The sequence below is a fragment of the Lepidochelys kempii genome, chromosome 1 (assembly GCF_965140285.1).
Source record: "Lepidochelys kempii isolate rLepKem1 chromosome 1, rLepKem1.hap1, whole genome shotgun sequence".
NCBI lineage: Eukaryota > Metazoa > Chordata > Testudines > Cheloniidae > Lepidochelys > Lepidochelys kempii.
The window spans coordinates 139,737,249-139,762,419 of NC_136380.1; the positions used below are offsets into that span (position 1 = coordinate 139,737,249).

Below are 25,171 nucleotides of genomic sequence, written 5' to 3' on the forward strand. Positions count from 1 at the left end.
CTTGGGAGCAGTAGTGATCAAACTGAGCCCCACCGGAATACATACCAAATGCAACCCTTTTGAATTTAATAGATCCCTGTGGAAACCACAGCCACAACCAAATCCATGTTCAGTCACTTGAAACTCAAAGGGTAGAATCTGGTTTAATTTATGTATGAGTCTGTCTGTATGTTTTTTAACTGCATTTTTAAGCATGACCCAGATTCTGGTATATATTTATAAACAACAAGAAACAAGAATAAATCCAAAGGATTCTTATACAATGCACTTGGTGTACCAGTTATGAACCACATTTTATCAAGGCAGCCATTAAACTGAAAGGAAAACAGTCTACTCTACACATCTCACCATTCAAGATTTTGGAAAGAAAAAAAAATAGTGACTGATCATACAAGAGGTTCGTAGGGGTCTCCTGTCCTTTTCAAATTAATGGATATTTGTGTGGAAATTTTGTGAATCATACGAGATGCAAGATACTGTATACACTACAGCTATAGAGCGTCACAAATATTTCAAAAACACAGATCCATCTAAGTTCATATATTAATTGCTTTTGATAAGCAGATGTTGCAAGGTTATATTCCTGTAATAAAAAAAAAAACTTTACATCAGAAGTTTACATGAACTGCCAAGTTCTGCAAAATGCTGGATAATATAGCCAACTATGATGTCTGCACAAATGTTAGTTGAAGTAGGAGTACATAGACAATGTCAAACAAAATGGACAATTACAACACTGAACAATTTTTTTTTAATTATTTTAGATCAGAACATCCAGTTGAAAATAAACAATTAAAAATATATTCTGTTACACTGCTTGGATCTCATGCTATAATACAATGTAAAACTCTAGTACTAGGACATTCTAGCATTTCATGTGCATACAAACTTTGTACAAATATTTCTACCACAGCCATGGAGTGTATGAAAAAGAGGCTAAAACCTCATTGTTCTATATGGATGTTGTAAAAAACAGACAACATAAACATCTTCATTTATACCAACTATTTGGACAATGCAATAATATAGTTTCAGACCAAATTACTTCCAATGCAATTTTATGAGAGAGTGTTATTACTCATTCACGTTAAAAATTCAGCATAATGCTTAATATATTGATGAAGTGTGGCATAAGCAATATATAACAAATATACTAGATATTTCTCCATCATTGTTTTGCCCTTTTCTAGATATAAAGCAGGCATGTGTGTACAGTCCATCTAAACACACATGTGCACAAAGGATATGTAAAGTAACCCAAACTACATAACCCTTAGTGTTAAATGTTTTGTGATAGCAGAGCAAAACAATCCTCAAAGACAAATGAACTTCTCAATTAAAATTGTGCTGTAGTTCTTTAAATGACTACTTGGAAAGCTGAGAACTACAAAATATGATTTTGCAGTATTTCTGCTAAAACCTGAGGAATATTAAGCTAGCAATAAGCAAGGCATTTTCAAACAAGAAATTTGTAAAAAATACACATTTTTTACTAGAAGCTTTCATATATAAAAAGACAATAAGAAATATAATAAAACCTATCCTTTTAGGACTACATCTTCCCTAGTAAATAGTTCTTTATTCTCACTTGCACTATTACATACAGTACATTCGATTTCCTACACAGAAAATGTACATTCTTGTCCCTGAAGTATATTTTATTGGCAGTGATCGCAAGCTGTTTTATTATCAACACTCACTTCTGTAGCTTATAAAAACAGCACCAAGTTTTATGCAAAACAAGAGTATTAGTATGAGTACTACTTCTTCATGACAAGTGAAATATTTAATTTAAAGAAGTCAAAGAACAAGAAACATCAGAACCAAAATGCATATTTCCAGAAACCATACCAGAATAAACGGCTCAGAGCTAAGTAATAAGTAACCGGGAGTTTTGCATAGTACAGGGCACTCCCCTGTTTGAATCCACCCATCCATTGATTGTTCCTTACCCTCCAGGAATGGAAAGCAAAGTGGACAAGTGCTAATGAATATAGAAGTACACAAAAAATTTACTGGTAAAAAAGCTGAATTGTACAGTTTCTCATTATCTCTGTCACAGTGCAAAGTATATTTTAAACACATTTTTAAAAAACTGAATACATATGTACAGTATATATGTATGTACCACACTCGCACACACATATATATACACATAAGCATGAATACAAATATCCATGCCAAGTTCAGCAAAAGAACGGAATGTTTAAAATGTGGGTCTTTTGTTCCACAGAAATCTGGAAGTCCATTCACCCCAGAACAGTTGGCTGTTTAAAATGGCCAAGAAAATGCCCCCTCCATGAAACAGAAATATTGCCTGCATAAATTGACAACATACTGTATATTTGTTCTCATAATTCACCAGAGAACTGATAACCACACTTTATAAAAGCTTATATTTGTATTAAAAACACACAGATCAAACAATTCATATGGCTATTCCCTTTATGGAAATCTGGATAGCATAATTCAGATGAATATTACTTTTCTGGAGCACCAGACAAAGAGTATTCACTAAAGAGATGAAGTCTACTGCTGCTTCTTTAAAATTTTCTTATAATGTAAAGTTTTACAGCCACCTCTGTAAAAGTGAACACCTGATGCAGATTTTTTCCTTTGGGATTAAGCTGTTTTGGTTCTGAATGTGAATGTGTCAGCTGAAGTCTGTAGCAGAGAATGGATTTCTCGGCACTCTGTGTGAAGTTAGTACTCAGGAAAGCATTGCTTTTTAAAAAACACACAACACCAACTGGCTTTCTGTGTGACGTTTCTAAAACAGTTGTTAGAATACCAGAATGTAACAGTCTTTTTCACTTGGTAGTAAATATTTTATCACATTTTGAGAGGAAACTTTTGCAAACTGAAGACTGTTTATGATGACAAAATATTCTTAAATAAAGAACATGTATGTGAACCTGAGAGTTAAGTCTGATATGAATACGTACATTACATTGTCTCCACTGGCTAGTACTTTCCTTGTTTAAGTCTCTCAATATGGTAGCATAGCTTTAATGCTGGCCCCAACTTCAGTCCCATATATTTCATTATCATATCGCTCCTTAGTAACAGTAGTGCCTTTCCATCAATTTCCTACAGAAGGAATAAATACAACATACAACGGCTTTAACAGGTTACAGGGTAAAATCAAAAAGTACATTGTATTAGTTTATACCATAGTAAAACTTAATGTAGAGTATATAAAACAGTAATTTACTATAATTTAATACCTCTGATGGCTAATAAAACCAAACTGATTTTTATTTAGACATTTAAGTGTTTTATAAGGCACCTTTTGGTAGATATTTGAGATAATACACAAGTCAATAATAAAAGGCATTGGACAAAACCAGATACTGTAACCAAAATAAAGGTAACTCGGCCAAGAGAAAAATCCAGAAAGGAAGATCTGCTAAAGAAGGGAGGCCTCTCTAGTCAAAGATGAAATGACCCAAACACTGAGGCCTTGCACTGAACCTTGAAAACAGCCGTAGGGAGACTCTGGCATGCATGCATACACACACACACACACACACACACACACACACACAGAGGAAGGGAGTTACACATCATCTAGATCTGTGACACAAGACAGATCTGTGTCTAGCCTAAACCAGATGGAATGTTAGGATCAAAAGCAAGGACAATTGAACAGATTTTCACTGCCTTTAAAAGAAGCTGTTGCAGTTGGACAGGCCTAAGCTATTAAAAAAAGTATTGGCAATTCAGTGAATATTTCCCTGAAATTGCATACTGAAACCACTCTTTTTCTAAAACAGAATAGGCTGAAAAATACTATGAAATTTGGTCCCTATTCCAAAAATGTCCAGAAAAACCAAGAAGGGGAGGTGATTTGGGTTTTTTACATTTATCGATCTATATAAATCTATCTATATTTCAGTATCTTGAAGTTTCCTTTGGACCTAGCTTACTCCAAACTTAAAAGAATTTTTATTATGAACTGGTGCAGAGTGCATGAGAAATTTTACACGAAATTTTAAATTTTGCCCAGGTGTAAAGGAATACACAAGGCAGTAGAGACTCTGGCTCGTTGGGTTCACAATAAAAAAAAAGCCAGACACTTCTTGGTGGGGACACTACCATTTTGAGATGACAGTAGTTCTCTATTAGGCAGCCCATCACGTAACCACACAGTGAAAGGAAAACAGGTGAATGAAAGGAGTATACAGGACATGCACAGTTAGAGCTACTAACTTTTGACCCTCCTAAATATATTATCTAGCTAGTTCTAGTGAAGATTTGCACAGTCTTGGCTAGATTAGACCAAGTAAATGCTTTTCATTATGGTTTTTAACCTTTCTTCTCTCTCCTAATAAAACTGTGTTATCTAAATGCAACGAAGCTTTGCACTTGACTGTTAATATTAAGGATCAGCTATCCTGGGATATCAGAAAAGTTCTATCCTGGGGAGGAAGCATATGTGGTGTCTAAGTGGCCCACAGGTGTCCAAAGTCATGAATGAAGATCCCTCTGAAAGAGGAGGTTACTGGGAGGTTCTTCAAGGTGTGTGGTCCCTATCTGTATTCCACTATTACACATGCGCACCATGCTCTTGGAGCTGGAGAATTTGAAAGTAGCGTCCCTGGGTCTGTGCATGGGCCCCGGCTCATCTCCAACTGAGATGAGGCAGACTCACCGCCTCTCCAGTTCCTTCTCAATTACCACGAATCAGATAAGATTCAAAGCAGAGGGGCAGGAGGGCAAGAAGTGGAATACAGATAGGGTTCTTAAATCTCGAAGAATTTCCAGTTGCAGGTAAATAACCCCCTCTTCTTCAAGTGATGGCCCCTATTGTATTCCACTATGGGTGACTGACAAGCAGTACCTAAGAAGGAGGAGGGTGCAAGGGTGTAGATAGCAGGGCTGAGCGGAGTACTGCCATCCCAAAGGAGGCATCAACAGAAGTGTCCTGCACCAGGGAATAAGGTCGGCAAATGTGTGAATGGAGCTCCATGTGGCTGCTTTACAGGTGTCCAAGAGGGCTGCCACCTGAAGAGATGCCATAGGTGTTGATTGTGTTCTGGCGGAATAAGCTCTTACTCCATTGGGGGAAGAGGGTGGGGTGTGGGTGGAGATTTGAAAACGGATGGAGTAGAATGCAGCCAGAGACCCATTTGGAGAGTCTCTGGGTGGAGATGGTGTGCCCTCTGACTCTTTCTGCTATAGCAGAGGTCCCCAAACGGTGGAGCGCACCCCCCTATAGGGGCATGGAGGAACATTCAGGGGGACATAGCTGGGGCCTGGGCCAGCACTGATGGGGGGTGGAGAGGGAGCACCACCCAGCTTTGCTCCTGGCCCTGGCCCCATGCCCTGGCTGCTGGCCTTGGTCCCTGGCCGAGGCTCTGCTCCCAGCCCCGCCCCCACCGCCGGCCTCACCCCCTTAGCCCTGTCCATGCCCCCTGCTCCCAGAGCCACGGACAGAAGGTAAAACATTTGGGGACCACTCTGCTACAGTGACAGACAGCCTCAGGGATTTCCTGTGTGGTTTTGTTCTCTGTAGGCAGAAAGCCAAGGCCTCCGAACATTGAGGATGTGAAGTCTTCGTTCCTCTGAAGAGGTGGTTTTGGAAAGAACACAGGTAAGTGAATGGACTGGTTAAGGTGAATTTCTAAAGCTACCTTAGGGGTGAATTTGGGGGGGTAGATGTAAAGAAAGCATATCCATATGGAATACGTTGTATGGAGGCTCTGCCATCATCCCTCCAAATTTGCCAACCCTCTTGCTGAGGTGATGGCTACAAGAAAAACGACCTTCATGCAACAGAGTGACATGGAGCAAGTCATTAAAGGCTCAAGTAAGGCCTTGTGAGTACTGAGAAAACAAGGTTCAGGTCCCACTGGGGCTGTAAGCTTGGCCTTTCCAGAATCTATTGGTCAGTGGATCTTTGAAAACCAAATAGCCCTGAGAAGGTGCATGGGATGTGCTGGTCGCCACCAAGTGGTCACGCAAGGCGCTAATGGACAAACCTTATGTCTTCAAAGATAGGATAGAGTCCAAGATGAGAGGAATAGCCATAGTCTTTGGGAGAACACTCTTTGTTGTGCCCAAGAAGAGAAGTGCTTCCATTTAGCTAGGTAACATTTTCTAGTAGAGTCCTTTTTACTATTGGAGAAGATGTCTCGTACAGCTGTGGAGCATAAACATTCTAATGATGATGCCCATCCAAATATCATGCCCTGAGGTCGAGCGGACACAGATCAGGGTGCTTGATGCTGCCGTTCTACTGGGTCAAGAGCTCGGGGAAGGTTGGGATAACATGCATACGAGATTGGGAAAACAGAACTGCCCAGGCCAGAAGGGGGCAATCAAGATTACACATTACTGAGTTGCGGAGTTCTCACTCCTGGTCGACTGTGAAATGTCTGCTGAGGAAATCTGCGAGCACATTTTGCTTCTCCAGAAGGTAGGCTGCCAACAGAGTGATCTGATTGCTGATGCACCACCTTTCGCTTCAAATTCAATAATAGCAGGGAAACTCACAAAAACTTCCTCCACAGATTAGTAACGTGATCAAGTCTAGCAGAATAGAAATAGAAAATATCATACGTGTCTCCTGAAGAGTTCTGCATGGGGTGCTAATGCCTGAGGATCAGCTTCTTTCACAAATTGCATTACTTCATCTATTGACCAGGTAGAAGGATCCTTATTTGGTACTCGTGAGGGTTCCCTTTTTAGTGCACTGAGATCAGGACCTGTTGTAGAACTTGCAGCTTAAATGTAAAACATTGGCAAAGGGAGAAATGTCATAAGTGTCAATGTAGTAAAAACACATCCTTGCAGACTCAAACGAAAGGAAAAATAACACATTGTTAGTGTCCCGTATTAGTAGCAGTCCTCTCTCTTCTACCAGTGTATCAACCTGGCTAAGATCACTCAAATTCTTTTACAATTTATTAAAATGAAAAATATTTGGTTTTCCTTCTAAAGAGTCACCGAGATGTTCTATTTGGCTCACAGCATGAATCTGTGTTCAGATGACTTCTACAACTGCAGATACACACAACAGTATAAGTGTTAGCACTATGTACCATCAGGGAGGGATCAGTTTGAGACATTTGGTTCCTAGCTCCCAAGACACCAGCAGCTGGGAATGCTGTGCAGGAAGGGAAGGGAACCCCTTACTGCAAATTTCAGTGATCCTTTGGCCAACTTGGCAGCAGTACTTGAGAAGCTGGAGAATGAGCTGTAACCAGCACTGCCCGGCCAGGCAGGCTGCAGGGTCTTTGATAGCTAGCAGAGTAAAAAATCGTATGCAGGATTTCTCTGCCTTGTACAGTATTAGAGTTAAAAGCTTAAATTCTGTATTTTGAAATCACGTTAGATGGTCTGACATGTTTGCCTAAGTCTGACTCCTTATGTGAAGTCTTGGATGTCAAAGCACTTTGCTTCATAATTCATAACCCACTGACTTTGCATACTGCTAAAAAGTAGTTAACAATGCACACATTTTAAAAGGTTAAGTGTATGCCATACCTTCAATCCTCCTCTGCATTCGATTCCTATTGACTTCATAGTAACTGCTGTTCCCAGCAGAGCTTGATGACAGCCTGTGTAGGACTGGGGCTGAGTTTGAAGCAGCAGTCACTGGCTGAAGGGAATTTCTATAATATGCTGCACTCCCTGAGGTACGATATTCAGTGGAATTTCGGCAGGTTGGGCTTGCAGGATTTACTGAATTGAGCGCAGAATCCACAGAGTCCTCAGAAAATCGGTGTTCTTTGGCAGTGCCATGTTCTTCAGTTGGCAATGTTTCTGCTACATAATATGAGTAACACAAATACCAATCTATTCAACATGTTAGATTTTTGTAACCTTGTTATTTAATTCTATGCTATTTATTTTTAACACTAACTACAATTTTTAAGCCTGTCAACAAGCTCCCCATAAAGCAAGCACCAAATACAACTAGCACCATTCTCCTTCTCTTATTTAAGTAAAAGTAGTCAGTAGGAAGTTCCTAACATACATTTAAAGTTACAGCTGTTAAAAAACCTGATTATTATAGAGTTTGATGAGAGCTTGAAGGTCACTTTGGATCATACAAAATATATGAAATTTTCAATACTTCATTTCACTGTCGTTTCATTCTATACAAAACAAAACTATATTATCAACAAAGGGAAGAGTTGATTCTCTAAGAATTATCTGAAGGTAGTATCAATACATTTGCAGTTATAGGCATAGATATAATCACCAAGGAACCATATCCACAGTTTAAACATTTTTTCTAAAGCGCAGCCATTAAGCCTGTGTTACGTTTATCCTGTAAGAGATTTTTAGTAGGAATAAAAGATAAACCCGCTGTGTAATATTTAATTTGCCTCGTCTAAGCAATACAGAGAACCATCAACTTCTAATTAGAAACAAGTGTGCAACTGTGTATCTATAGATCATACTATCTTCAGATACAGTGGCCCTTTTTATGAAGTCAACAGATTGCAAACCGTTGCCACAATTATTTCCTGTATTGAGGAAAATCCTGGTATTTCAGATACTGATGTGCTAATTATTAAGAAATACTGACCACTGTACTTCACTTACACGCAGGCAACTCTTCTCTGGATATGAAAATATAAATGAAACCAATTAAATACATTCTGGCTTAAGAAAGAGGTAACAACCCTTTGATAAAATTTGAAAAAGGAAGTGTTTATCAGCTAATCTCTAGTCTTTAAAACATATTCTCAAACTCCACTTCGATGCTTTCCAGGACTGAATGCAGAGTGTAGACATCTGCTTCAGAGTCAGCTAAAGGTTGTTGCTATACAGCAACATAACAAAGTCCTTCCACCTGCCTATAGGGCTTGAGTGTTTGGTCTGTTTCAGTTTTTTTAAAAATCACTGACTGTTGAAGACTAATAATATAGTCTGATTAAAGTATGGCCCAGATTGGTCAATATGCTATTTGAGAAAAAAGAAATTAGTTGGCAAGAAATTGTTCCATTTTTCAGCAATAAATTTCTCTCTGCTCACATTAGACAAATCTAGCACTGAGAAAGAAAAAAGAAAGGGAGTAATGATGGATTTGGAGAAAGACTGATAACTGCTGTGAAATACGCTTCTAAAATGCATGCTCTTTACTCTTCTAGCATTTGTAGCTTTTATTTATTTTCTGCATCACACAAACATCTGGAATTAAAAAGATGGTAAAAGAACCGTTTTCCTGAAAACTTGTGATGTTTTCACATTTGGCTTTAGAGGTCTACCATATGCCAGATGCTCTCTTTGTCAAAACTTGGCTTAGAGGTATTCTTGAGATCTGGAAGCACTTGGTTTATTTTAGCAGTGATTATTTTAACATAATCCTGAAGGAAAATAAGAAATTCTCTCTATGGTTTAAGCAATTAATTAATAAATCCTTCTTGCTGACATAACCCAATTGCAAAATGAAGAAAGAAGCGTTTCAAGGGCTGTCTATTTGGTTACCTCTACTTAGAACACCACCTTTCTGTGACAAATATTGAGTAAAACTAGTTCAGGCCTTGAAAGCTTAGACTTTCCAGAACTGGCCAAGAAGGAAAACTATTACTGTGCAAGAGATTAAAAAGTCTGCTCGACATGCATCTATATCAAAAGGTGAAAACATCCTCCTCTTGGCTACTGAGGCCTGCATATAATTAAAAAAAAATAAAATCAGAGGACTTGAAAAAAACAGGAGAAGCTAGAAAATGAGATCATTGCTGGAAATTTCAGTATGGGAAGTAAAAAAAGGGAGGAATCATAAATGAATATATAAGTGCTGAATAGAAGAGTTTGAGAATCAACTGCAGATATAAATCTCAGGATTTTTGGTTTCTAGAATAAATTAACTGGAGGGGTTACACTGTAATAGGGATTAATGTCTGGAACCCTTTGGTTTAAACCAGCATACAATTTCTAGTGCCGTAGAAAGGGTCCATTTTATTGCAAGGAAGCAGACGACCCTGTCAGGAAAAAAATAATATATATATTTTTTTTTTTACTCGACACACTGAGGAAGCAGAAAGATTGTCAGGGTGCATAATGTTACACGAGACTCATATTTTACTTATCCAGATTATGCAGCCTTATCTCTGAAGTCAGAGACCTTGGAGATAATGGTGGTGTCTGAGACGAAGACTTCTTTAAGACATCTTCATGAAATTCTGAGACAGAAGATTTTTTTTCTTTTCAAGATATTAGGGATTTGAAAATCTCCTGAAATAGGCCTTGGATTCACATATGCAAGGTAGGAAAGTTCACAGAAGTCAGAATTTAAGGCCTGAAGTGCCACCAGATCATCTAGTCTGACATCCTACGTATCACAGGCCACCAACACCACCCAGCACCTGCACACACAACCCAACAACCAAAATTAGTCCAAAGTATTACAGCCTATAGGAGACTAAACTATTATGTGCCAGAGGGAGAGTCAGGAGGTGCACCAACGGCCCTGCAATGGCAAGGAATGGATTAAGAGAGAGATACCCAGGTGATCCCGGCTTGCTGACAGGAAGGCAACCCCTTGCCCCCAGATCATTGCCAATCTGACCTGGGGGAAATTAATTCCTGACCCCAAATATGGCAATCAGTTAGACTCTGAGTATGTGGGCAAGAGTTAGCCAGCCCAGCACCTCAGAAAGAGAGAAAGAATGCTCTGTACCATCCTAGCGCACCAGCCCACCCCATCTAGAGTCCCACCTCAAGCCATGGCCATCTCTGATGCTTCTGAGGAAGGAGACAAAACAATCCAGAGTACACTGGGGCAAAAAAATCTCTTCCTGACCCCTGCAGGTGACCATCTGATACACGGAAGCATGAGATTATAGGGATATAAAACAAACTGGTAATAGCCTGTGGGGACACCTGAAACATTTGTATAACTGGGCATTCAGATAAACAGAAGTGTTATTTTGAGCTGGATTCCTGCTGCAGGCTGGAAGGCAGTAAAGGTCTGGGTACAGCTGGGAAGCGAGGGGGCTGAAGAGCCACGCAGGGGTACTGTTTTGCCCAACTGGGTGCTGTTGTTGCCCTTCCTAGATTATCTTTAATCTTTTCCCCATGCTCACTCCACTCCATAGCAACCCAACCTCATCCATCCTTATTCACTTCTAATTTATATAACTAAGAAACCTCTGGTTATTTATTTTAATTTTCTGAGCAAGAGCTAATTAAGCTAGATCTAGCAATTTTCACTTTATTTCTACATTTTTAACCTCCAAGAGATAGCTGTCTAGGCTAACCAATCCCCTTTTTCATTCCCTGTAGGCTCTCTGCTTATTCCTAATAACCTTTTTGGGATGGTTTCTCATCCAGTTGGTCTGGAGGCTTTCCGTACAAGATTTTTCCCCTTGCTTGGGATGCAAATTGCGTACAGTTTTTATATATTTGTTTAAAGAAATTCCAAGCCTCCACTACTTTTAGATTCTTGAACTCACCAGTACAGTTTATATTGTTAACTAAATTTCCTTATTTCTCCAAATCTGCCTTTTTGAAATAAGCCATAGTTGATGACCTGGCTTTGATTATTTCTCCATTTAATTTAAACTGAATCAATTCATGATCACTCAATCCCAGGGTGATATAACCAGCTCAGAATAATCCTTTTTAAATCAAGATCCCCTTGTTCAACCAGCAGGCTGTCACTTTTCAGTGAATTTGATAGAATGCCCAAGAAGACTTTAACTGATATTTTGAATATCTGAAATAAGCTATGGAGAGAAGCCACAGACATGAGGTTTTCTTAAGTCTTGTTGGAAGTTCTACGTCCAAATCCTTGGTGTTTGGAGCAGGCTATTGACAAACAAGGAAAGAATCCTTATGGTTGAGCATAACAGAGGCCTATGTCTTAGCCTGAAGATCCTTCACAAGAATTTGAAACATCTTTTAGATCCTCTGGGAATTGGAAGCCAAAGTCAAAGGTTCTTCTTAATACAGGATTAGAATGATGTATTTGGCTACAGTAGTTAGCCACTTAGGTTGCAGCTTTTTTCCATTATCCTCCATGGCTGCAAAGAGGAAACTGTCACCTAGCAGAACAGATAGCAGAAATATCCCTGAGCAGATTAGAAAGAAAAAGTGTTGCTAAAAGAAGATCCTTTCCAACAGATATTCTTGGTCTTTCTTGCTAACCAGCCCATGATAGAGAGATCTGAAATTACCTCCAAGTTTTCAGTAGACAACGCTGCCCTAAAAGGCTGTGTGGGAGACATACAATGCTGGAGAATATTTTGCCTCTTCAAACACATAAAAACCTTATTGAAAACTTATCAAAATGTTTGAAGACAACACAAATTCTGACCCGTAAATATGGCAACATTTATTTTCCCTACAGATTTTTTTTTTGGAAATCCAGGAAACCATAGTGTATAATAAATGAACTACTGGTTCTTAAAACTTCCTTGTACTATGTAGTTATTAGACCTATATATTGAATAGGGATAGGAAAGTGATCAAGCTTATTTTGAGTGCACAAGATTCCTTACTGGATACTGCAGCTAACTGGCCTATATTTGAATCATACATTTTGGTTTGCTCCAGTTTGAGCAACCGTATTTTAGTACAGCTTAGGGTACTAAGCCATGTGTTATATTTATTCATGGACATAGCCAGACTCCTCTAAGTCCATGTCCATTAGAAACGTCTGACTCAATTCCACAGATTTATTGTATGTATAAAATAGTATCTCCTTTTTAAATCAACTCTAACTTTGCTACCAATTTCTGTGTCCCCTGCCTCTGTTATTAGACTAGATGAAAAGGAATGACTGATCTGTCTTAAATAAGCCTAGCATTTATCCTCATCTCCTCTTTCTTTCTAAATATAGTATAATGGCTCCATCTGCAGAGGAGCAGAGATCTCACTGAAGCTAGTGGGAGCTGCAGGAGCTCAGAACCTCTCAGAAGTCAGGTCACAAATCTCTAATTGACTCTCATAATCAACCCTTGCAAATCTCCTGCCATCCTCACTGTCCTTTTCTGAACTCAAGTTAGGCTACCAACAGAGAGTGCAATACTCTAGTGGTGCAGAGAGTATGTGTATTTTACACAGTTGTTATAGTAGCTTATTTTATATCCCATTATAATGGGATGTAGCAGCCTACTGGCTTTTTAGTAAGCTGTTGCACATTAAGCAGACAGCTTCATTCATCAGCGGTCTGCGGTGAATCTTTAAACCCTTTCCCAAAAAAGAGCTAGTTGTGTTAGAGGCCAAAGCTCCCTTTAGTTCTCCCAATGTGCAATATTTGTGCCCACTCACCAATAATTACTTATACTTCCCCCTCCCCCACTCTGACTATGCATTCTGTCAACAGCTGATGGCTAAGGCTAGACAAAATTAAATTGTACTTGTTTCTCTTTTATTTGAAATACTATGAACACAAATAACCCTCCCACAAACTGCAACAAATACACTTAAGTTACCTTCAGATGGGTGAGCGTCAGGTCTGTGGAGTTTAGGAGAGAGAGGGGCAGTGTAGGGCGGAGAATCCTGAGAATATCGTTTAGTACTTCTGTTTTCTGAAATTTCCTCTTTTGCTGTCAATAGAAAAGTTACAGTCTTTCATTTCAGAACTAATAAAATTGTTGGGGGAAAAGAGGAAAGACACAAAAGTGAGGTGACTGTGTGCTGTATTCACTTACTGGATTTTAATTCGCTCCCCATATTGTGTGTCTTTTAATGGCTGTAACACAACTCAGACAGGTTTCAGAGTAACAGCTGTGTTAGTCTGTATTCGCAAAAAGAAAAGGAGTACTTGTGGCACCTTAGAGACTAACCAATTTATCTGAGCATAAGCTTGCGTGAGCTACAGCTCACACTGTAGCTCACGAAAGCTTATGCTCAAATAAATTGGTTAGTCTCGAAGGTGCCACAAGTACTCCTTTTTTTTTTTTTTTTTTTTACAACTCAGACAGTGCTACCTTATACCATTCTTAAACATTACCCACAAGTCTTCAGTGATATCATCTTTCACTATTAGCTTAACCTTATCAGGCAGGCTCAGTTATCACCCCACAAACTTTCAGGGCTAAAATATAGTTGGGTTAGACAGTTATACCCAAGTTGCCTTGAGCTGACTTCACCCTGAAGAGAGTTCAAAACAGCACTTCTCGCTTGACAGATAAGATAAGAGAAGCTTAATGGCATATCACATCTATTTTTCCTCCTTATTAACCAAATCTACAAAAATTACAGCTAGATTACAGCTTGTTTTAACTAGCAGCTCCATAGGAGGAAAAAAACACTACTGACTTCCAAAGGAGCACACAGGAACATTGCAGCTTCTATACAGCCATCCACGTTTCTCCCCTAATAAGAATCTTTTGAGACTACAGCCACGTCAAATATTTGCCGTTATGAGCTACTGGATTGAGCACTGGACTGTGAGACTCAGGAGACTTGGGTTCTATTCCCAACTCTGCCACTGACCTGCTGGGTAACTTGGGGTAAGTCACTTTTCCCATCTGTAAAACGGAGATAACATTACTGACCTCCTTTGTAAAGTGCCTTGAGATCCACTGTTGCTATTATATATCACAAATATTTCTAGAAGAAGTATAGCTGCCATCTAACTAAAAATCAAGAGCTACAGGAATAGGGTAAAACAGTTACTAACCTTTCTGTAACTGTTGTTCTTTGAGATGTGTTGCTCATGTCCATTCCAAGTTAGGCGTGCATGCATCACATGCACTGTTGCCAGAGATTCTTCCCTCAGTGGTATTTGTCAGGCTGGTTCTAGCACCCTCTGGGGTTGCACGCTCATGCACCGGTATAAGGAGCCTGGCCAGCCCTGCATCCTCACAGTTCCTTTTTGCCAGCTAACTCTGACAGAGGGGCAAGAGGGTGGGTCGTGGAATGGACATGAGCTACACGTATTGAAGAAAAACAGTTATGGAAAGGTTAGTAACTGTTTTTTCTTCTTCTTCTTCGAGTGCTTGCTTGCTTGCTTTGAGTGCTTGTTCATTCCATGTTAAATGAATCCCAAGCAATACCCAAGGAAGTGGGGTCAGAGTTCACAGACATGTGGCTCACAACACTGCTCTATCAAACTTGGTATCATGTCTAGTCTGCAGGGTGATGGCACAGTGGGAGGAGAAGGTATGTAGATGACCAGGTCGCTGCTCTGCAGATGTCTTGGACTGGGACCCGGGCCAGAAACACTGCTGATGAAGCCTGAACTCTCGTCAAATGGGATGTCAAGATGGCAGGAGGTGGGATGCCGGCCTGCTCATTGCACTTACAAATGCAAAAAATGATCCAGGATGAAATTCTCTGAGCGGAAACCGGTAGGTCTTCCATCCTGTCTGCTACTGCCACAAAGATCTGCGTGGATTTATGGAATGGCTTCATCCTCTCAATGTAGAGGGCCAGGGCACACCTCTGTGTGATGCTTCTTTTCCAAATTCTTGTGCAGTTTTTGGAAGAAAACTGGCAGGAAAAAACCTGATTACCATGAAACTGTGAGACCACCTTTGGGAGGAATGCTGTAAGGGGGCATATTTGAAGCTGGTCCTTAAAGAACATAGTACACAGGCATTCTGACACAAGGACTCAGATTTCTGAGACCCTCCTGGCCGAGGTAATCACTACCAGGAAGGTGACCTTTCAGGAGATACATAAGAGGGCTCAATGCTAGCGGCTCAATGGGAGGGCTTGTGAGTCTTGACAGGTTTAGGTCCCACGAGGGAATGGGTTTGCGAGTTTGAGGGTAAAGTCTCTCTTATCCCTTGTGGGAGAAGACCAACTTTCTGTCCATCAGAGGGTGAAAGCCTGAGATTGCTGCTAGATGCACCTTGATCGATGAAATGGCTAGGCCCTATTGTTTCAGATGGAGCAGGTACTCCAGCACAAACTGGAGGGGTGATCGAGTTGGTGAGAGGCCTCACTGGGATGACCACTCCGAGAAACGCTTCCATGTGGTGAAGTAAGTCGCTTTAGCAGATGGTTTCCTACTACCTAGCAAGACCTAGTGGACTTGTTCTGAACAAGCTAGCTCCGCCGGATTCAACCATGGAGCTTCCACGCTGTCAGGTGGTGGGTCTTGAGGTTCAGGTGGGGCAGACGGCCATGATCTTGCAAGATCAGGTCCCTGAAGGGTGGGAGTGGTAATGGGGCTGCTACTGTCAGATCCACTAGCCTGCCGAACCAGTTTTGACATGACCATGCAGGGGCTATAAGAATAACTCTTACTTTGTCTTGCCTTACTTTCAGTAGGACCTTGTGTACAAGAGGAATGAGGGAAACGAGTAGAACAGGTGCTTTGTCCACGGGAGTAGGAAGGTACCTGTGAACTAGCCCAGGCTGCAACCACATAGTGAGCAAAATTGCTGACATGAACAGGTCTACAAGGGGAAACTTCCATCTCTGAAAGATGGATCTTGCTGTGTTGAGGCAAAGGGACCACTTATGGTGAGAAGAGAAAGACCTGCTTAAGTGATCTGCCAGAGCGTTCTGGGCTCCCGGAAGGTAAGAAGCTTTGAGGCGGATGAAGTGCTTCCCTCAGAAGTCCCACAGGTGAAAGGCCTCTTGGCACAAGGTGGACAAGCGTGTTCCTCCTTGCCTGTTGATGTAAAACATGGCTGTTGTGTTGTCCATGAGTAGTCGCACTACTTTGCCTGCGATCTGTGGTAGAAACACCTGACATGCTAGGCGGACCATTCTGAGCTCTCTGACCTTTATATGCAAGGAGACCTCCTCCTGGGACCACAGGGCTCGAGTCTTTAGGTGAGCCCCACACCTAGATTAGATGCGACCAAGATTAGGGATACTGATGGCTGGGGAGCGACAAAGGGAATGTCTGCCCTCACCAATTGGAGATTCTTCCAGGAGTTGAGGGAAGCGAGGACTGGGGTGGGAACTGTAAGCACTCGGTCCAAGTGGCGACAGCTCAGTGAGTACACTGAGACCAGCCAAGCTTGAAGGGGAGGATGGTAGTGGACCTGATTTATGATGAATTTGAGGAGCCTCCTGTGGCACCAGAAAAGACATGTGGAAATAGGCGTCTTTTCAAGTCGAGGGCGGTGTACCAATCCCCTGGATCCAGGGAGGGAATAATGGAGGCCAGGGAGATCATTCAGAACCTCAGCTTCTTGAAATAACTGTTGAGGCGACACAGGTCTAGGATGGGTCAGAGACGCCCTTTGGGACTAGGAAATAACAGGAGTAAAACCCTTTTCCTCTCAAATTCTAAGGCGCATCCTCCACAGCCCCTACTCGAAGGAGAGCTTGCATCTCCTGGAGTAGAAGTTGTTCGTAAAAAGAGCCCCTGAAGAGAGACTGGGATGGGGGGGTAGGGTGGAAGAAAACTGAAGGGTGTAACCTTTCTCCACCATACTCAGTACCCCGTGGTCCAAGGTGATGAGGGACCACACCAGGCTGAAGTGGAAGAATTGGTCTGAAAACAAAAGGGGGGCAGGATCTGGTAGGGGAACTGATATAACACCCTTGAGCACCTCTTCAAAAGTGGGGACTCCTGGGTATTTGTGTGAACCTGGAGCAAGGTTGAGGTGTGTCATAAATATAAAGGAAAGGGTAAACCCCTTTAAAATCCCTCCTGGCCAGAGGAAAACTCCTCACCTGTAAGGGTTAAGAAGCTAAAGGTAACCTCGCTGGCACCTGACCAAAATGACCAATGAGGAAACAAGATACTTTCAAAAGCTGGGAGGAGGGAGAGAAACAAAGGGTCTGTGTCTGTCTTTATGCTGCTTTTGCCGGGGATAGACCAGGAATGGAGTCTTAGAACTTTTAGTAAGTAATCTAGCTAGGTATGTGTTAGATTATGATTTCTTTAAATGGCTGAGGAAAGAATTGTGCTGAATAGAATAACTATTTCTGTCTGTGTATCTTTTTTGTAACTTAAGGTTTTGCCTAGAGGGATTCTCTGTGTTTTGAATCTAATTACCCTGTAAGGTATCTACTATCCTGATTTTACAGAGGGGATTTCTTTACTTCTATTTACTCCTATTTCTATTAAAAGTCTTCTTGTAAGAAAACTGAATGCTTTTTCATTGTTCTCAGATCAAGGGTTTGGGTCAGTGGTCACCTATGCAAATTAGTGAGGCTTTTTATCCAACATTTCCCAGGAAAGGGGGGCATGCAAGTGTTGGGAGGATTGTTCATTGTTCTTAAGATCCAAAGGTCTGGGTCTGTAGTCACCTAGGCAAACTGGTGAGGCTTTTTACCAAACCTTGTCCAGGAAGTGGGGTGCAAGGTTTTGGGAAGTATTTGGGGGGAAAGACGTTTCCAAACAGCTCTTCCCCAGTAACCAGTATTTGTTTGGTGGTGGTAGCGGCCAATCCAAGGACAAAGGGTGGAATATTTTGTACCTTGGGGAACTTTTTGACGTAAGCTGGTAAAGATAAGCTTAGGAGGTTTTCATGCAGGTCCCCACATCTGTACCCTAGCGTTCAGAATGGAGGAGGAACCTTGACCAGGTGGAAGGAGAGGTTGCCTGCGCCTATAACACCTGTTCTGTTTCTTAAATAGGTCTTGGTGAAGTGGCAGAGCCAAGAAGCAGGCTCGTTGTTGAAGTCTGAAGTGCTTCCTTGAAGATACTGGGACAGAAAGGCCCTGGGACCTGAGAGTGGCCCTAGAATCTTTCAGGCCAGGGAGTTTTGTATCCATTATTTTGGAGAAGAGAGAGGTTCCCTCAAATGGAAGGTCTTGAATGGACAGCTGAACCTCCAGTGGTCGTCTTGAGTATTGGAACAAAGAGCATCTTCACATGACCACCGCAGATGCCATTGTTCTAGCAACTGTGTCAACTGCGTCTGGGGCCACTTGGAGGGAAGCCCTGGCTATAGTTTTTCTTTCCTCAACCAGAGCGGAGAAATCCTGTTTGGACTCCTGGGGCAGCAAGTCCTTGAATTTTGACACTAGTCTCAGATGTTATAGTCATACCTCCAAAGCAAGGCCTGTTGGTTGGAGATGAAGAGCTGTAACCCACAAGTAGAATAAATCTTTCTACCAAACAGGTAAAGCTTCTGAGTCCTTTGTGGGTGGCAGCTTGCAGCCCTTGCCTGTCTCTTTCATTGGCTGCTGCAACCAGAATGGACCCGGGAGGGGGATGGGAATATAGGTATTCATACCCCTCGGTGGGAACAAAGTACTTTTTCTCTGCCTTTTTTGAAGTGGGTGAGCAGAGAGGATGGGATCTGCCACAGGTATGTGACTGGACTCACAACAGCCTCATTGAGGGGTAGGGCCACTTTTGACAGGGCTGCTGCAACCAAAATGTTGATCATGCTGTGTGAGGACTCTTTAAGCACTTTCACCTCCAGCCCTTTTCAGTAGCTCCTGGTGAGCTCTAAAGTCGTCCTGTGGTGCAGAGCCGCTCGGCCCCGACACAGCTTCATCTGGGGAAGAAGAGGCAGCAGCCTGTACTGGCAGGAGCCTTCCTCTTCTTCTGCACCGACCATGTCACACAGCCCCAAGTCCTAAGTATGAATACCGGGCTTGGTGCCAGAGTCCATGTCAAGTGGGGTGGCAGAGGGGCCCTTCTCTTGGATGCCGCCAAGTACGAACAGCTGGAAAGCAGTCCCTGTACTGAGGGGAAACCCCACGAATGCCAAAAAGGCCGCTGGACCTGCATAGGGGCTGCTGTTCATCAGGCCAGGCTCCTGGAGGGGGCCTCACATCAGGATCTGATAGAACATAATTCGGGTACTGGTATTGGCCCCTTGGTTGGGTGCCCGACTCCACCTCCGACTCTGAGAATGAGTCAGCTTGCGGGGACGGTACCCCTCACCTCTGTCAGCCAATGCCGAGGGTCTGGGGAATGGTGCCATGGTTGGGAAGACTTCGCCGACATCAGCAGGGTCGGTTTTCCTCTGGTCAGTACCAGTGGACCTGATGCTGGATAGGACCTTGGGGCAACATGCTCCCTACTGCTTGACGACCTTGCCAGTGCTGGAACTTACCCCGCAAGAGTGGGTGATACCAAGAGAGCCATCTGGTCCCCTGGCTGTTGCAAACACCTCCGGGGTTGATGACACCACTATTCCTTTGGCACCATGACCACCCTCTGGTGTTGATGGGTGGTCCTGCATCAGACTCAACAGCACCTGCCAGAAAGGTGGAGTCAAAATTGCTGTTTGCAGAGCAGGATAGAGGAGTGGTCCAACACAGGTCTCAGTCTGCTGCACTCGCCAGGCTTATCCTTACTCAGTTCTAGGGAGCATCCCCTCTTCGACCGCTGTTTTTTGTGTTTCTTCCTTGGCACCAGTGAAGGGGAACGATGCTGAGAGACCCATGCCGCTGGAGAAGCACTCCGAACCAACGCCGAGGTACTGGGTGCAGAGTCTGACCGGCTTGGCTCCAATGCCAGTCTGAGTGCAGGTTCCATCAGGATGGACCTTAGCCTAGCCTCCCTGTCCTTTTTCATATGAGGCTTGAACTGGCAGCAGATCTGGCTATGCTCTTGCACGTGAGCCTTCCCCAGACACTTTGGACAGCTACAGTGTAGGTTGCTCATGGGCTTGCTGCAGGCAAGCTTGGAGATTTGAAGCTTGGAGACTGGGGCATGCCTGACCCTATGGGCAGAGCATGCCCCTCTATGCTAAATATGGGGGGGGTCCTAACCATATACACTAATAGTAAAAGAAATAAAATGAAGATAACTAAACTTGTGAAAAAAAAAAGGAGGAAATAACAGAACCACTGATTGAACACACTGCCGGGGCAAAATAATTTGTTCCCGTAATTGCACTGTTAAACAATAGAATACCAATTGAAATTTATTAAATAATTTGGATGTTTTTCTACATTTTAAAATATATTGATTTCAATTACAACACAGAATACAAAGTGTACAGTGCTCACTTTATATTATTTTTATGAATATTTGCACTGTAAAAATGATAAAAGAAATAGTATTTTTCAATTCATCTCATACAAGTACTATAGTGCAATCTCTTTATTGTGAACGTGCAACTTACAAATTTAGATTTTTTTTGTTACATAACTGCACTCAAAAAGAAAACAATGTAAAACTTTAGAGCCTACAAGTCCACTCAGTCCTACTTCTTGTTCAGCTAACTGCAAAAACAAACAAGTTTGTTTACATTTACAGGAGATACCGCAGCCCGCTTCTTATTTATAATGTCACCTGAAAGTGAAAACAGGCTTTCACATGGCACTTTTGTAGTTAGCTATTTACGTGCTAGATATGCTAAATGTTCATATGCCCCTTCGTGCTTCGGCCACCATTCCAGAGGACATGTTTCAATGCTGATGATGCTCGTTAAAAAAACTGTGTGTTAATTAAATTTGTGACTGAACTCGGAGGAGGAGAATTGTACATCTCCTGTTCTGTTTTACATGCATTCTGCCATATATTTCATGTTATGGCAATCTTGGATCATGATGCAGCACGTTCGTTTTAAGAACACTTACACAGCAGATTTGACTAAATGAAAAGAAGGTACCATGTGAGATTTCTAAAAATAACCACAGCACTCGACCAAAGGTTTTAAGAATCTGAAATGCTGTCCAAAATCTGAGAGGGACGAGGTGTACTTCAGTCCCCGGAAAAATCATGGAGCAAGTCCTCAAAGAATCAATCCTGAAGCACTTACATGAGAGGAAAGTGATCAGGAACAGTCAGCATGGATTCACCAAGGGAAGGTCATGCCTGACTAATCTAATCGCCTTCTATGATGAGATTACTGGTTCTGTGGATGAAGGGAAAGCAGTGGATGTATTGTATCTTGACTTTAGCAAAGCTTTTGACACGGTCTCCCACAGTATTCTTGTCAGCAAGTTAAAGAAGTATGGGCTGGATGAATGCACTATAAGGTGGGTAGAAAGTTGGCTAGATTGTCGGGCTCAATGGGTAGTGATCAATGGCTCCATGTCTAGTTGGCAGCCGGTGTCAAGTGGAGTGCCCCAGGGGTCAGTCCTGGGGCCGGTTTTGTTCAATATCTTCATAAATGATCTGGAGGATGGTGTGGATTGCACTCTCAGCAAATTTGCGGATGATACTAAACTGGGAGGAGTGGTAGATACGCTGGAGGGCAGGGATAGGATACAGAGGGACCTAGACAAATTGGAGGATTGGGCCAAAAGAAATCTGATGAGGTTCAATAAGGATAAGTGCAGGGTCCTGCACTTAGGACGGAAGCACCCAATGCACAGCTACAGACTAGGGACCGAATGGCTAGGCAACAGTTCTGCGGAAAAGGACCTAGGGGTGACAGTGGACGAGAAGCTGGATATGAGTCAGCAGTGTGCCCTTGTTGCCAAGAAGGCTAATGGCATTTTGGGATGTATAAGCAGGGGCATAGCGAGCAGATCGAGGGACGTGATCGTTCCCCTCTATTCGACATTGGTGAGGCCTCATCTGGAGTACTGTGTCCAGTTTTGGGCCCCACACTACAAGAAGGATGTGGATAAATTGGAGAGAGTCCAGCGAAGGGCAACAAAAATGATTAGGGGTCTGGAACACATGAGTTATGAGGAGAGGCTGAGGGAACTGGGATTGTTTAGTCTGCGGAAGAGAAGAATGAGGGGGGATTTGATAGCTGCTTTCAACTACCTGAGAGGTGGTTCCAGAGAGGATGGTTCTAGACTATTCTCAGTGGTGGAAGAGGACAGGACAAGGAGTAATGGTCTCAAGTTGCAGTGGGGGAGGTTTAGGTTGGATATTAGGAAAATCTTTTTCACTAGGAGGGTGGTGAAACACTGGAATGCGTTGCCTAGGGAGGTGGTGGAATCTCCTTCCTTAGAAGTTTTTAAGGTCAGGCTTGACAAAGCCCTGGCTGGGATGATTTAATTGGGGATGGGTCCTGCTTTTGAGCAGGGGGTTTGACTAGATGACCTCCTGAGGTCCCTTCCAACCCTGATATTCTATGATTCTATGATTCTATACAGCATGCTTTCTGAAGTCTTAAAAGAGCAATGATCCGATGTGGAAACTACAGAACCCAAACCACCAAAAAAGAAAATCAACCTTCTGCTGGTAGCATCTGACTCATGATAATGAAAATGAACATGGGTTAGTCTGCTCTGCTTTGGATCATTATCGAGCAGAACCTGTCATCAGCATGGACGCATGTCCTCTGGAATGGTGGTTGAAGCATGAAGGGACATATGAATCTGGCACGTAAATATGTTGTGATGCCAGCTACAACAGTGCCATGCGAACACCTATTCTCACTTTCAGATGACAATGTGAACAAGAAGCAGGCAGCATTATCTCCTGCAAATTGTAACCAAACTTGTTTGTCTGAACGATTGGCTAAAGTAGGACTGAGTGTACTTGTAGGCTCTGAAGTTTTACATTGTTTTATTTTTGAAAGCAGTTTTTTTTGTATATAATTCTACATTTGTAAGTCCAACTTTCACGATAGAGACTGTACTACAGTACTTGTATTAGGTGAATTGAAAAATACTATTTCTTTTTTTTACAGTGCAAATATTTTTAATAAAAAATAAATATAAAGTGAGCACTGTATACTTTGTATTCTGTGTTGTAATTGAAATAAAAATATTTGAAAATGTAGAAAACATCCAAAAATATTTATATAAATAGCATTCTATTATTGTTTTACAGTGCAATTAATCGCAATTAATTTTTTTTAGTTGCTTGACAGCCCAACTAAACATCTTTAACATTAATGCTTTTAATTTCAGATGGTGACCTTCATTATGAGAGAGAGATATTTTTTTCTACATCATTTTCTGGTCTTACTCCTTTAGTTTTAGGATTATTTCATTTCAACTCTCACTTCTTCAGTTTTCTATAGAATTATCTTAGTCTCACTATGGGCTAAGTCCCAGATACTAGTGACACTGTAGTCAGCAGCTGGGTGCAGAAGGAGACTGCAGGGGTACCATGCTTCTCCTTGCAATCAAGATAAGGGGTGCTGTTTTGGGTGTGGTGCTGTGTTCTCCACTTGCAGAAATGCGTTCCTCATTTCCTAAACCACTACAGCCAGCCATCTATAAATCCTGGTTTCTTTCCCTACCTATGATAGACTCTACGTAGTTTCAACACCTTTGAAATGGTCACAGAAGGGAAAAAGAGAAAATCAGGATGAAGCATCTTTCAGTTGGATAGAGAGGGGCTGCATTGAGTCTTATAGGGCAAACTTTTTTTAGGCAGTTAACTATATTTTGCTGCTGTGACTTAAATATATTTTACTACGTGCATAAATCAAGCAGATTAAATGTAAAGTTTAAACTAGATCTTCTGCAGCATCACAGTGGGATGTATACATTTCCTTGTTTGCCTAAAGAAAAGAAATTGCCTAACAATACGGTGGAATCTCCTTCCTTAGAAGTTTTTAAGGTCAGGCTTGACAAAGCCCTGGCTGGGATGATTTAGTTGGGGATTGGTCCTGCTTTGAGCAGGGGGTTGGACTAGATGACCTCCTGAGGTCCCTTCCAACCCTGATATTCTATGATTCTACTGTTTTTCCACATGTGGTATAAATAACCCCATCACACAAGGACTAATTTTACTAAGAACCACAAAGTACTCATTCAATCAATTCAAGTTGTAGGAGGACTGATCAAAAAATGAATTGCACAAAATAACCATACACCCCAAAACATGTATAATTTAGTATTACCTGGTTTGTTCCTATCATATTCCGTAGGACTATGTGCACTCCCCATATAAGGGCTGAAGGGCTGGCTACTAAAAAGATTATCACACTGCAGACTGTGGCAGAGCTTCTCCAAGAAACGCAGGACAAACGATGCACTATTTACAGAAGGAAGATTGATGGCGTGTTTCTCCCCGTCAAAGGCAGCTGTGAGTAAGAAGATGTCAGACACCATCCAAACACCAGGAAGTAGAGTACAACACTACCACTAACTAAAATATAATACATCTTGCTTCGATTAAAACAGTGTAGAGGTAAAAAAAGAGGTAAACAATTGTTCTGGTATCTTATGAGACTATTTAGCAAATTTACCTTCAAAAGGACAGATTCTGATCTCAGTTACATCTGTGTAAATTCAGATTAGCTCCCCTGATAGAAATTAAACATTTTCTGTGTTATTTGCTTATTGAACAGCCGGAAATAAAACAGAAGAAAACTTTTATAGTACTTGGGGGCTTTCGAGGGACCTGATTTGTTAACATGAACTGCTCATACTCATCTGTTGCAGACTGTCACCTGTTACAATTACAGTGATAGCTGGAGTAACTGGTTTGCCATTTTAAGAAGCGGTGTTATTCAACATTATAGAA

At 41.8% G+C, this 25,171-nt stretch overlaps 1 protein-coding gene across 4 annotated transcripts in view; it reads right to left on the bottom strand.

Annotated features, from left to right (window-relative positions):
- Positions 1-733: 733 nt before the first annotated feature.
- SCML2 (Scm polycomb group protein like 2) overlaps positions 734-25,171 on the bottom strand; it is a 131,050-nt gene continuing 106,612 nt past the window's right edge. For all 4 annotated transcript variants that reach the window (XM_073356349.1, XM_073356359.1, XM_073356406.2 and 1 more), the window contains 5 exons: positions 24,546-24,728; positions 13,398-13,511; positions 7,492-7,773; positions 6,565-6,728; positions 734-3,090 (listed from right to left, as the gene is read on the bottom strand). In XM_073356349.1, the coding sequence (XP_073212450.1) occupies positions 2,965-3,090; positions 6,565-6,728; positions 7,492-7,773; positions 13,398-13,511; positions 24,546-24,728 (869 nt within the window). In that variant the 3' untranslated portion in view covers positions 734-2,964. The remainder of the gene's footprint in view (positions 3,091-6,564; positions 6,729-7,491; positions 7,774-13,397; positions 13,512-24,545; positions 24,729-25,171) is intronic.